Source organism: Tasmannia lanceolata, unplaced genomic scaffold, assembly GCF_043159265.1.
Source record: "Tasmannia lanceolata isolate RefF3 unplaced genomic scaffold, GAP_Taslan_0.1 ptg000005l, whole genome shotgun sequence".
NCBI classification, from domain to species: domain Eukaryota; kingdom Viridiplantae; phylum Streptophyta; class Magnoliopsida; order Canellales; family Winteraceae; genus Tasmannia; species Tasmannia lanceolata.
This window is the reverse complement of record NW_027518682.1, coordinates 11782157-11795943: the sequence shown is the minus strand read 5'-3', so window position 1 is coordinate 11795943 and position 13787 is coordinate 11782157. Positions and strand designations below refer to the sequence as shown.

Below are 13787 nucleotides of genomic sequence, written 5' to 3'. Positions count from 1 at the left end.
GGATGAGGTGAAAATGATGTGTTTTCCATGAAAGCGGATCGTACCCATGGCCCATAACAGTTTTGTTTGGCATTTTTTCGAGAGGGTTGAGAACAGACGAAAGATAATATGTTGGATTTCTTTTGCAAGTTCTTCGAGGGTCGAGCATCGAGAAGAGTATTGTGGCGTCATTTATCACTCTTGTGCTCAAGCGCAATGTAGAAGACTGCTTTACGAATTTCCAACCACTAGCCTTGTGGGCTTGTATTCAAGATTCATACTAAGTTCCTTGCTAATGGACTGGTTGTTTCCTGGTAGGATTATCTCCAAACCCCAAAGCTCATTTATTATGGATTGACAGATTCTTGACAATGCACACATTGCAAACGAGTGTCTTGACTACTATCACAAAAAGAGATTTGGTGGGGCCCTTTGTAAGCTTAACATGGAGAAGGCTTACCTCTTATGATAGGGTGGAGTCCATATGGAGAAGATGGATCCAGTGGTGCTTATCTTCCGCTTGGGTACTCCATACTGGTCAATGGATCTCCCAAAAGCTTCTTCTTGAGTTCTAGGGGATCCATTCTGTCCTTTCCTCTTCGCAATTGTAGTGAAAGTCTTAAATCGTATGCTGTATAGCTGACCTCATCGAGAGGTTCGTCATTAACTCGATTAATGAAAAAATTGCTAGACAAGGGGAACCATTGTCTCCTTTTACGTTCTTTGTTATATTTTCTTTATAACAAATGTCTATGTTTCAATCATTCTAATGTTTCCTGTGCGCTGATGTACCTGATGATCCTGTTACATCTTACTTGGCTGTTAGTTTAATAAAACTATAAGTTAAAATCAAGTGAACTATTATGCTAAAAAAAAGAAGCAAGTGAAGAACTAGAGCAGAAAATAATATTATTATACATCGTTAAGAAACAATATAATTGTGTAATACGATATCAAAAGCTACACAATGTCAAGTTCACTGACACAAAACTGCCACGATACTCCAGATAATATTATTATAAGATGAATATCCAATAGTACTGCAATATGACATAGGTTACATACTTACATAATCCATGGCTTTAAATTTTGACCGAAATTTCGGATTTCGGTGAGGAACGAAACCAACGAAATCTCGGATCGAAATTTCGGGAATTTCGATGAAATCCGATACAAAATATTAATTTTTTATTCCGTTGGATAATTTCGTACGGAATTGCCGAAATTTCGTCCCAAAAAAACGGCATTTTGTTAGTCGTATGGCATTTCGCCTGAAATTTCGGGATTTCGGCTGAATTTCGGTTTCGGATAAGCCCGAAATTTTAGCCGAAACCGAAATTTAAAACCATGACATAATCTATGTTACATAACACATGCATACACACAGATCTAGGTAAGGAAATGTCATATATCTAGCATAGAAGATATATATATATATATATGTAGAGAGAGAGAGAGAGAGAGAGAGAGAGTGAGTGAGAGAGTGAAAACCCAATGGAAAATGCAATTTTTTTAGTAGCAAAAATGGCTTGGTAACTAGACCCTTAGATACACTCACCAAAGCTCAAAGATATGTAGATAGCTCAATGGAAATAAAATTTGCATCAACCCCCCACCCCCCCCCCCCCCCCCCCCCCCACCACCACCACCACAAACAACACACACACGCGCGCACACACACAGAGTCCCGCCACCCACCCTCCAATTTTCTCCATAATGAGGATGCAAAAAACATGAAGAACACACCTGCATACATTAAAAGATGGAAAGATAATATATAAACAAAATGTATATATAGAATAATGTAACAAAATAAGATAACATATATATATATATATATATATATATATATATATATATATAATATTAATCTCATCAATTCACACCAAAACCGTGCATAGTCAATGAATCATGCATGATTTTGATTGTTTACTACTAACCCTAACAAAAAATGGATGAAAATTAGATTGTTTGCCTCAACTGAGCGTCACCAAATCCATCAGATCCTCTTTTGATTCATGCTTCAAGGAACTATAGGCACACAACACATGGTGGCGAGGGATCAGCAACAGAGAGATGAATTCGACATGAATAAAGAAGAAAGAAGTAGAGAAGGAATGGGACTAGGTTGGAGACAGAGTTTGTGAGGGTTGAATTTCAACCACATGGTCCACATAAAGTATAGATGTGCATTCACATATGCTTATTACAACTTTACAAGTATGCCATTAGGGTCATCCATGATGTGCCCCATCTTAATTGGACATGAATAATAAAAAATTACATAATCAAAGTAATGTAAATAATACTAACTATCCCAACTCATAAAATTCCCTCTCAAATTGGAACCTAGATATCATCCATCCCCATCTTGGGATGGGTTTTAAGTTGGCAAGCTAATGCAGATGTTTTATGATAATCAAGTGGCTACTTAAATTGCTAATAATCTAGTATTTCCATTAAAGTAGATTGTCAGTTGGTTAGTGAAAAGGTCGCTGGCAAATTGATATCTATTTGTGTAAGGTCAAAAGATCAACTGGAAATATATTCACGAAGACACTTGATCGTAGCCAGTTTGGCATGTGGAGGGTAGACTTGAGGAAGGCAACTATTCAAACATGATCTTTTGGAACCACATGAGTAGCTATGTTCCATGTAGGTATGCTAGATATATCAATGAGATTAGAGATACGAATAGTGGTTGGGAGATAGTTATGATTTGTTCGACACTTTGAATTTATTGTTGACACACGTGTCGTGTCGTGTCGTGTCTGACATGACACCTATCTCCACACGTGTTGACACTCTTTTCGACACTTTTAAATGTCTGCTAGAAGTGTCGGTAACTTTATATGTATGTAAGTGTATGGGCGTGCCACTATTTCTATATTTTAGGGGTTAGCAGACATCACATATCTGTGTTGAAACTCAGCACACAAATCTATATGCACAAATCACTTTCTATTTTAGGCTTTTTTGCCGTGTCCGCGTTTCTAAATTTTGGGGATTTGTTATGTCCGACACTTCATGTCCGTGTCCACAAATCATAGGGAGATAGTATTTGTTAAAGTATAAAAGATAAATAACGCCTTTCTCCAACAGCTTAAGCTTTTGGAGAAGTTAGTAAGTTAACATGGTATCAGAGCCAAAGGTCTCGAGTTAGCAAAAATCCACATGCGATGGTCAGCCCAAAGTGGGACCACATGTGCCACGTGTTTGCCAAGTGGGCCACACGTGCGGGGGAGTGTTAAAGTATAAAAGATAAATAACGCCTTTCTCCAACAGCTTAAGCATTTGGAGAAGTTGGTAAGTTAACAGTATTCACTCACATTCCGAGGAGTACTGATGATTTAGCCGACAAATTGGCTAAATTGAGTGTTACTAGAGAGCAAATGTACTCATTGCCTTTACTATCCAATGATGTGAATCTGTAATCTATTTTTTGTCCTTAATAAAATTCTTGTTATTTGGAACAAAGGCTTTGTTGAGTTGAGTTGAGTTGAGAATAAAATTCTTGTTATATTTGTCAAAAAATGTATCTCCAATACGAGTCAATATGAGTTTGTATCATAAAATAATGTGCATATTGAACAATAAGCCCATAATTTTATCGTATCCCCATCATGGTTTTAAATTTCGACCGATCGAAACCGAAACCCACAATACACGAAATGGTATTGGATTTCCCCGAAATTTCGGTAATTTCGCCCGAAATGGGTGAAATCTCAAATTTTTAAATCCAAAAATCTAAAATTTCCTAATAATATATAGTATTAGTCGGAAATTTCAGCCGAAATTTGCGACTAAATAAAATAGTATTTTTTAATGGTGAGAGGATTTCGGCTGAAATTTCGGTTTCGGGGAGGACCGAAACGCATACCGAAACTGAAATTTAAAACCATGACCCCTGTTCCAAAAAACTGATACATATCAGGGGACACATGTTAGACTGGATGATAGTTAATTCATTGCCCTTGTTTCCTAAATGCAAATCTCATTACGTCAATGGTTGCAGCAATCAAGGAGTGGAAAGGGGTATGTGAACCCATCTCGAACTTGAGCCACTTCAAAAAATCCTTCCGGCCTTCTAGTTGTACAAATGAAGCACGTTGTTGAAAAAACAAACATGTCCAATTTCGCCGTATTCTTCAAACGCCCATCCTTTCCAATGCTCAGATAAGTATTTGCAATTTGATAATGAAGTGTTTGTCTAAACTTGTTTATGCAAGTAAACTACTAGGAATCCACCTAATGTAGAAAGTTTACTAGGGAATTAAGCAATAAATATTCAAACAGATCTTCACACACAATGATATTTGATCAAAACATGACCAAGATAGGGTAAAATCCAATACCCACATAGGCAAACTTGTGACTATTCATTTACCTCTTAAAAAGTACATAAAAATAAAAAATCATATATTTAGGCTGGAAACAGCTTTAAATTCTAGATCAGTTTCAATACATAGATCAACCCAAATAAATCCTAATTTCCTTTCTAGATCAAGCCCATGATAAAAATAGAAGGTTTATTACGTTGTCCCAAAAAATACCATACACATTTTCATTACTCAAGGCCCACCAAAACCTACTTAAATTAAACCAGAATCGCTATAAATCACCATAAACTCTCATAACAAAGTTTACCAATTTTTGACATTGGAATGACATTGCGGTTCCCTTTGAGCCTACTTTCGACATCTGAATGAAATTTCGGTTCCCTCTGAGACAACTTTTGGATCTCTATCGACTCTCTTATTCGCTCGAATCATTTTTTCTGAATGATGGGCGGCTTCATGAACTTTGCTTTCATCACCTATCATGATAGCTATGCTCACAAAAATAGTTCTTTATGCCAACATTTGAGGGTTCAAAATAGTAAGGCAAATAAATTCCTGGGATCCATCTCTTAGTGATGTGTATTTTTTTATTTTTTTTTGAAATGGACTCTTAGTGATGTGTATTCTTTGTTACTGTTGTAGCAACAATTCATGCTTGTTTTTGCATTTGTAATTTTCTATGTTCAGCTTCATGAATCATCCAATTTGTCTTCACCATCTTTTCTTCTGCATCGATGGCTCAACATTTGACATAATCAAGCCAAATGCAGGATTGTTAAGGAATCTATCCTAGGGATTTGCACTATCCAACAAGATTCTCTAGGGCATTTCATTGGGCAGCGGTTCTCTCGGATTTCAGAGGCATTTCAGAGCCTGCCATCTGATTCTCTTGGCACATCTTTTGCATTAGTGTGGTACAGGTTCATCAACCTTCTCCTCGGTGGTTCTCTCCGGCCTTGGGTTTATGAAGCTGAACTTTGATGCTTCTCACTTGGGGAACCCAAAGCCTACGGCATTGGTGGCTTGCTGCATAGTTTTGGAAACCCAAATCCTACGGCATTGGTTGCTTTCTGAATAGTTTTGACTTTTGAGAGTATTGTTAGGTGGGCATTTTCGTGTTCTCTTGGATTAGTCGACTCCATTGATTTCCATGTGCTTTGAGGTCCATGTGCTTCTGAGTAGGATTCGTCTCTTCTTGATTCTTTCATGGTGGGAATGATTCACACAATGCCGTTCTTTGGGTGAAAGATGCAAGGGTTTCCCTTGAAGATTGGCCAACACTAAGGAGGAGATTTTGGACCTTGTGGATGGTCATGCCACCACGTTCCAACATATCTTCCATTCCACCAATCTTAAAGGGAAACCCTGTAGAATGTAGTTGTTAGTGCCTTCAAAAAATGTGACCAACTGCGTAGGCATATGATTTACTGTCACAGGGTGTTTTTAGCTTCTAACTAGCTAGGGAATGATTCCTCGCAGTATCTTTAATGATTAGGATTAGGACTTCCGAGTTCTGGTTACTATGACTCACTGAATTTATTGATCTTATTGTGGTCAATCTGCTGTTTGATCAACTTATATCTTTTGATTGACATGTACTTGCATGCAAGGTTTTAAATTTCGACCGAAATTTTCCGAAATTTCGGGTTTCGGTCGATAACGAAATCGAAATCGACTAAACCCGAAACTGTAGTTTATTTCAGCCGAAATTTCCGAAATTTTGGTAATTTTGTCTGAAATTTCGGGATAATATTAAATAATTATCAAAACTTGAGATTTTTGGGTGAAATCGGGGGAGAGAGAGAGGTGGAAGTAGGCTATATTTTGGGGCGATGTTTTAGGCTCGAGCAGAGTCGTCGTCCTGGCCACACAGAGAATGATTTCGAGGGTATCGAAAGAAGAGAGAGAGAGTAGAGAGACGACACGTAGGGCTGCAACTTGAGCCGGGTAAAGCCCGACCCGCATCGACCCGACCCGAAAATAGCCTGGGTTGGGTTGAGGTTTCTCGGGTTTCGGGTCAGGTAGGGTTTAGGTTTCTAAAACCCGGATGAATCTCGGGTCGAGCCAGGTTTGAAGGGGCCCGACCCGACCCGAGTTGCTTAAGTTAGCATTTTTTTTTCCTTAAAACTTCAAGCGTTAAAAACTAGAAATAAAGTAATAAACGATTAAACGAAAGGTCGAGAGCCGCGCACACGCCTCTTTCCCTCTTCTCTTCATTCCCCCCTTTAGCCCTAGGGTTTCAAGAGGAGAGAAAATAGAAAAAGACCATTACAAAAAAGTTCAGTGACAAGTTTTTTTCCTCTCGAGAAGACGTCCAGTGAGTTTACTTTCCTTACATGGCTTACTAAAGACATCCAATATGTTTAATTTCATTGCATGGCCTGTAATTTCGTTCCTTTTTTGTTTTTTATGGTCATCTTCTTTGTGTCATTAAAGAATCAGATTCATTATTTATCTGTTGTCTTTGCCCAATTGCTTATAATATTTATCTCATATGAGTATAATCATTTTCATTTGGTAATGCATCAATTTATTCTCATTGGACTAGTTATTAGTTAATGCACTAAAGAGTTTGCCATGCTTGAGTTTTCTGCTTCTATGAGTTGAATTGCCTTGCCAAACAAGAGTTTTCCTTAAAAAATTGCATCAATGTGAAAAAATCCGACCCGACCCGTGATTTTTCATGGGTAGGGCCGGGTTCGGGAATCGTGGGTTTTCCGAGAAAAAACCCGACCCGACCCGACCCGAGATATTTCTTGGGTAGGGCGGGCTGGGTTTTTCAAAACTCGACCCGCCCGACCCGAGTTGCAGCCCTAACGACACGTTTAGGGGGACTCAGGAAGAGAGACACGTTGCCCGTGAAGAGGATACGTGGAAGACCGAGGGAATTTCGCTGGAGTAAAAAAAATCGGAAAAACTGAAGATGGGGCACAGAAGGAATATTTCTATTTCATGCGGATAGAATTTATTACGAATGAAAAAGTTTCACCCAAAAATCTGAATTCTTGATAATTATTTAATATTATCCTGAAATTTCAGAAATTTTGTTTGAAATAAAGTCGGAGAAAAATAGCCGTCGAATAGATTTCGTCAAATTTCGACCGAAATTTGGAAATTTTGAAATTTCGGTTTCAGTGTGGACCGAAACGCATTACGAAACCGAAATTTGAAACCTTGCTTGCATGTCCGTTGGGGGCTCGACAGCCTAGATATTATTGTAAAACTCTGTTCAGTTATTATAGTTTTGTTTCTTGTTGAGTAAGCAGTCTGTTTGTCTTCTGGTTTAAACCTTTAATCATCTTGTGCAAATGTGCTATAGTTAGGCCTTGCATATGAATCCTTCAAACTGACTTTGGACCTGTTAGAAGGGAATGCCATCTGCTTCTCATGTCTTTTACTTCAATTGCTACAATTTGCACTTTCAATATTTTAAATGCAAGAAACAGAGCTTCATTTAAATGTTTTGCATGTGTGGTATCAGAACTTTGGTATTTGACATCAGATCGACCCCTTTCTGCAATGCTGCCTTAACTTTTAAAATATATTTCTTGTGTATGCATGGTGTAGGCTTGTATATAACCATGTTTGAGCTAAGGAATCTCCATATATCTCTATAAACAGATAACCTCGTGGAGAATCTGTTGGGAGATTTTGAGTACGAAGTCCAGGTTCCATACTTATTGTACCGGAATGCAGCCCAAGAAGTTAACGGTATTTGGTTTTACAATTCACGTGAATGTGAAGAGGTTGCAAATCTTTTCAGCAGGTATATGCAGTTGCAAATATGCCTTTTGACTCACATACAGTTTGTCTTTTATGGTTTAGAGCTTTTTCTATGTGGTTTATATGATGATTGACCAACATAAATGAGAATTTGAGGACGCCTCATCTGGTTGCTGTTTTTTTTTGTTTTGAAAGATTGCAATTTCATTCATAAAAAAAGAGAAGACCGAGATGGTCAACTCCAAATTACAGCAAAAAGAGACAAATAAGATAGATAACAATGATAACCACAATCGCGGAGGAAGGAAATCAAACATCTCCAACCCCGCTTTCCCCACTCATTGGCGTGCAAGGCTATCCGCCACACTGTTCGCCGATCTTCTAATGTGGTTGAAGACAATAGAAGATTCTCCAATCTTATCTTGAATCTCATCAAAGAAATGTGCAAATCTCCAAGGAGGGACAATAGAGCTTTTCAACCGCCGAATGACGTTCAAAGAATCACCTTCCACTATCATGATATCCAAGGAATCTCTATTACGACTTTGTATGCCTTGGTGACCGCCCTAACTTCCACCTCACTAGTATCTGCCTCCCCAACCTGACTTGAATAGGCCCAAATAACTCCCCCCCCTAGAATTCCTTAGGACTCCACCAATGCTAGGGCTGCACATGGTTCGGTCCGGTTCGGTTTAAGGGAATTTCTTAAACCGAACCGATCCCATCGGTTTGGATTTTTTCCAAACCGTAACCGAACCGATTGGCAGTTGAACCGAACCAAACCGAACCGGTTTTGACCGGTTCGGTTTGGTTCGGTTCATGGTTTATTTGTATTTTACCTATAAGTAATGGGCAGTCATAAATAGAAAAAGACATAATAGATTAATATTGGACGAACCGTTTGATTTTGGGGATAATGGACAACTTTGGACCATTTGATTTTGGGGATAATGGATGAACCGTTTGAAGTTTGAAGTTGAACGGCAAAAAATACTAAAAAGAGATATCTGAACCGGTCGGTTCGGTTCGGTTCGGTTTTGCGTATTAATATTTTCTGAACCGTGAACCGAACCGATTGGATCGGTTTTGTGAAAATCGTAACTGCGACCGAACCGGTAGATATAAAAACCGAACCGAACCAAACCGAATGGCCCGGTTCGGTTTATCAGTTTGAGCGGTTTTGTTGTGCAGCCCTAACCAATGCCTCCCGGACGGGGATTGCCCAGGCTAGACTCATCTAGTTGCTGATTAATGGTTGAAGCTGAAGAATAATTTTTAATTATAAAGAACCTTAGGAATACCTTTGATGGGGCCATCAACGAAGGAGGAAGATTCAAATTTTACAAACGAAGAAAGAATCGTGGGAAGGAGAATGACTGATTTTTGCATGAGAGATAGACGTTCACACATGTTGCATATACCACATGTGCTGGGCCACATGACATGCGTATTGGGCGTCCACTCTATGTTGATTTTTTCTTTTAGTTGTTTTTTTCTATTTTCGTCATTTTATTAGTAGACTACTTTTTATGCATCAAATCTCATCCGTTTGGTGTGTTTTTTGTATTATTAGAAAGGTTTTTCAATTACCTATCTAATGGGCCCAAGATCACATGATTTAGATGTGATTTGAGCAAGTTATGAGTGTTTTTAGGAAGTGGTATAGGTCTATTTCGTGATTACTATTTTACGTAAGTTTCTAACTTTATTTAGTTTACTTTGGATTAGATGAATGGTTGAGATTAATTGATTAGGTTTTAAGTTATCTTCTAAGGTTTATTTTCTTATAAATACATCTTATGAAAGCAATGTGAGGGACTTTTGAATATTGAATAGAATTGACGTTTTTTTGCGAGAGCTATTGTGGCTTGGACTTCTTCTTCTCTTCTCCTCTTGGTGGCTTGGAGCCATTCTTCTTAATCCCCTCTCATCTTCTCACTTATATTCTCCTCTCAAATCAGCCATAAACAAGTCATTAGTTCTTCAATTATTTTGTGTTTTTGAACCCTAAAATACAAAAACCCAATATCCAAATATCTCCTACATCGTTTAAGATCTCATCTTGAGACTTTGAAGGACTTTATTTGGGACTAAACCTCAGCCAAAGCATCCAAGATCCATAGTTTTAAACCCCTTTTGCAGCCAATTGAAAAGTCGCACCCTTTTCAACCCTAGTTAGTTAACCCGTAGGTGTCTTTAGCCTCTTAAGAGTTAGCCCTAAACTTTCCTAGAACCCATTATCCCATTAGGAGTGTAGGATTTTCCCTCATTTAGGTATTGTCCTGCATCAACCTTTCAAAAAAAAAAAGAAGCATCTTACAAAATGTGATGATATACCTTTTCAATTTATTGCTTATGTGTATTTGTCAACGAAACAGAATATGCGTTAATTAGTACACAGTGTTTAATTGTTTATTCATTACTGCTCCAAAAATGCCATTCTTTCTGTTGCCAACCCTTTATTGTGGATAAAGGAGGGATTCCGTTCTATTTTCTAGTAGAATTCTATTCACTATTGCATTTTAATTCTCTGTTACCTAATATGGACAAGGGTACACTTTTGGACCTTAAAATCGAACCTTCAGACTGGGGTATGGGCCTAAGTTGCAACTTTCATAGTGCCTGTATCTCCTTCCTCAATTCTTGATCCAAAACTAAGTTTGGATGCGGAATAATGAGCCGCTCTCTACACAATCTGCTCTTGGTTTGCAGCACAATCGTAGCTCTCATTAGATTTCCCAAAACACACCAAACTTGCCCTTTCAAAAAAAATACCTCACGGTTTCAATAATGGCAAAAAACAGAGACCTTGTAACATAGATGGGCATTATGATATGGGAGTGGAGGCTACCCCCACCACCCCCTCCCCCCCCCCCCCCCCCCCCCCGCTCTCTCATTATCTCCTTTTATATGCTAAAGAAAGAAAACATGAACCGTGCGATCTAATGCCCAAGTTACATAGAATTCTAAGAGAGAGAGAAAAAATCCCCTAAAAAAGCTCTCTTAACCGAATTAAAGAAACTATGCTATCTATGCATCTATGTGGCATCCAATAAGAGGACTTTGCAAGTTTTGGGACTCCAAGTCTCAAGTTTTGAGATAGTGCTGATCTCATATACTTCCAGATTTTGAGAAATCCACTACACTGGTCGTCATTCCAACTCCATTCTTCTTTCCTATATTTTAACAGATGTATTTGTCTCTTTATTTATAACATAGAATGTTGTAGTGCTATTTGTTTGATGGGATTTGCTTGGCAATTTCTCGGAAAGGCATTTCTCAAGCGTCTTTTGCATGTGATGACAGCCACACGTTGACTTTGTGGCAGATTTTGTCTTATTCAATTAATTCATCTGACATGGAGTCATCACTTGCAAAAGATGGCTGAGAAATGGCTTTCCGAGAAATTGCCTAGCAAATCCCTTGTTTGATAGGTAATATTATAGTAGTATTATTATTCATGGCTGATTAGATAAATCGATATTTCTCATCGACTTTTATTTACTCTTCTTCGTGTTCTATTATAATTTGGTAGATTAAATTTTGAAATTGGCAATTTAGTTTTAAAACTGTATCCCCATATCTTACATCTAAGATCTTTACCTGCATTGGATAAAAACATATTAGATCCCTTGTCATATTGGATACGTGTATCTAGATCTAGGCAATATAGCCTGCGATAGAGGAGTGCACACTACAAAGACTTACCAATGAAACTACTTTTCCCATCCAAACTGACTTATCTATCCCAAACAAGGAACATAGCTTTTCTTAGTTTCTCCAACCTACCCAACTGCTCCAAGGTTATAAATTTCAGTTACCGTTTCTTGGTTTCAATTGCCGTGAAAACGGAAACTTTTCGGTTTCTGCTGGAAATTTTGGTGGAAATCATGTAAAATCACGGAACGGTATAGAAACATATGCAACTGATAGAGTTTTAATATGAAACTTCAGGAGATGATAGAAGAAAGCACACATACACACCTAGAAACCATCACATTAGCAAGACAGCTATCCATAATGGTTTAACAACATCGAATGCCTAGTGACCTCCACTTTTGCGCATTTCTAATAATTCCCTATGTACCACATTTCACATGTAAGGCATATAAATGTGTATACATAATACATATATTGCATTTCATAAGCAATTTATATAAGAGCAATGATAGATACAAGGGAGCCCTTGCATAAAGAGCCGCAAAAGAGCTCTTCATTGGATCCAAGTCATTTTCAGTTACAATTTAAAATTGGTTGAAAAAGTAAAATCAGTTATATTTGATGACGTGGATCCAATCAAGAGCCCTTTTTTGGCTCTTTATGCAAGGGCTCCATTGTATCTATCATTCCTCTTTATATAAATATAAATATGAAATGCAAGCAGATATAGTGTACCACTAAATCACTAATCACTTAAGATTCTGGTTTTGGTACACGTTTTCAATTTCGGTATTGGTTTCGGTGGGGAGGGGAACAAAATATATCAGTTGTTTCGTGTCAGTTTCATTGCAAAATTAAAACCATGAACTGCTCTAGAACATAAACAACCTCCTTATCTTCAAGGTATCTCCTCAATTCACTAAACCAAAGAATCTTTTCTTCCATCTAATTAACTTCCAAACTACAACACCGCCCATGTGCCTAACTCCCATGAGCTTGAATATTCGACACACAAAGCCTTCTTTCCTTACCAAATATCCCCTCAATCTTCCTGTGGCTGTTGTGGTAGTAGAGAAACATAAGGGCCATCAAAGGGGTCTTCAGGTTGGTGCATGCGATTCGCCAAGCTATTTTCTCCACGGTGTGATGGTTTATGGGCAAGAGTGAGTTTAGTAGTGTTTTGGAGAAAGATCTTCAAGCTGTGAGGCAAGCAAGCAATTCAGATTGGTCCCTCCATGCGCCCTCTGAAATTCTGGATTTAGTTAGATTTGACCCCCTCAATTTCGGGATTTTTTTTGTTTCCCCTTCAATTTGGATTTTTTTGTTAGGTCGTTTTCTAAAACTCTCTCTCTCTCTCTCTCTCTCTCTCTCTCTCTCTCTCTCTCCAGATTAGCTGAGCTAGCAATGGAAAAAAACTGAATAAGGGGCTTTGGGAATGGCACCGTAGCTATGTAACTAATTATGAGATTTTTTATGTTGTGTGGACCTAAAGTCTGGTATTTTTCAAAAAAGTATTGCGGGCCCACTTTATAGGATGATCCAAACCATTCATTTGTTAGACCGCAACGAAAATAGGCTGCAAGTGTACATCATCTCCATAGGATGATCCTAACCCTCCGATCTATTGTGGCTTTTATAACAAGCAATCCCAATGTTGTTGGGCCACAATGTAAATAAGTTACTCCCTGTAAATCATCTCCATAGGATGATCCGATCGGAGGGTTAGGATCATCCTATGGAGATGATTTATGGGGTGCAACGTATTTACATTGTGGCCCAACAAATGGGATTGCCCGTTATAGAAACCTCTATAGATCGGAGGGTTAGGATCATCCTATGGAGATGATTTATGACATGCAGCCTAGTTATGTTGTGACCCAACAAATGAACAGTTTGGATCATCTTATGAATCGGGCCCTATAGTATTTTTAAAAAAATACTGGACTTCACACATACAATATATAAAATTTCTCATCTAAAGCACTAACATTGTTGGGCCATGTTATGCATGGGTGTAAATTAGCGGGTAGTACGCATCAGAACATGATGTGTAAATAATAGCCCCACTACACCAAAATATGAGGC

The 13787-nt window shown here is 38.2% G+C and overlaps 1 protein-coding gene across 2 annotated transcripts in view; it reads left to right on the top strand.

Moving 5' to 3' along the window:
• Positions 1-13787, top strand: part of DCP1 (decapping 1) — a 32300-nt gene that overhangs the window by 1796 nt on the left and 16717 nt on the right. For both annotated transcript variants that reach the window (XM_077379571.1, XM_077379570.1), the window contains exon 4: positions 7941-8085. In XM_077379571.1, coding sequence (XP_077235686.1) covers positions 7941-8085 — 145 coding nt within the window. The remainder of the gene's footprint in view (positions 1-7940; positions 8086-13787) is intronic.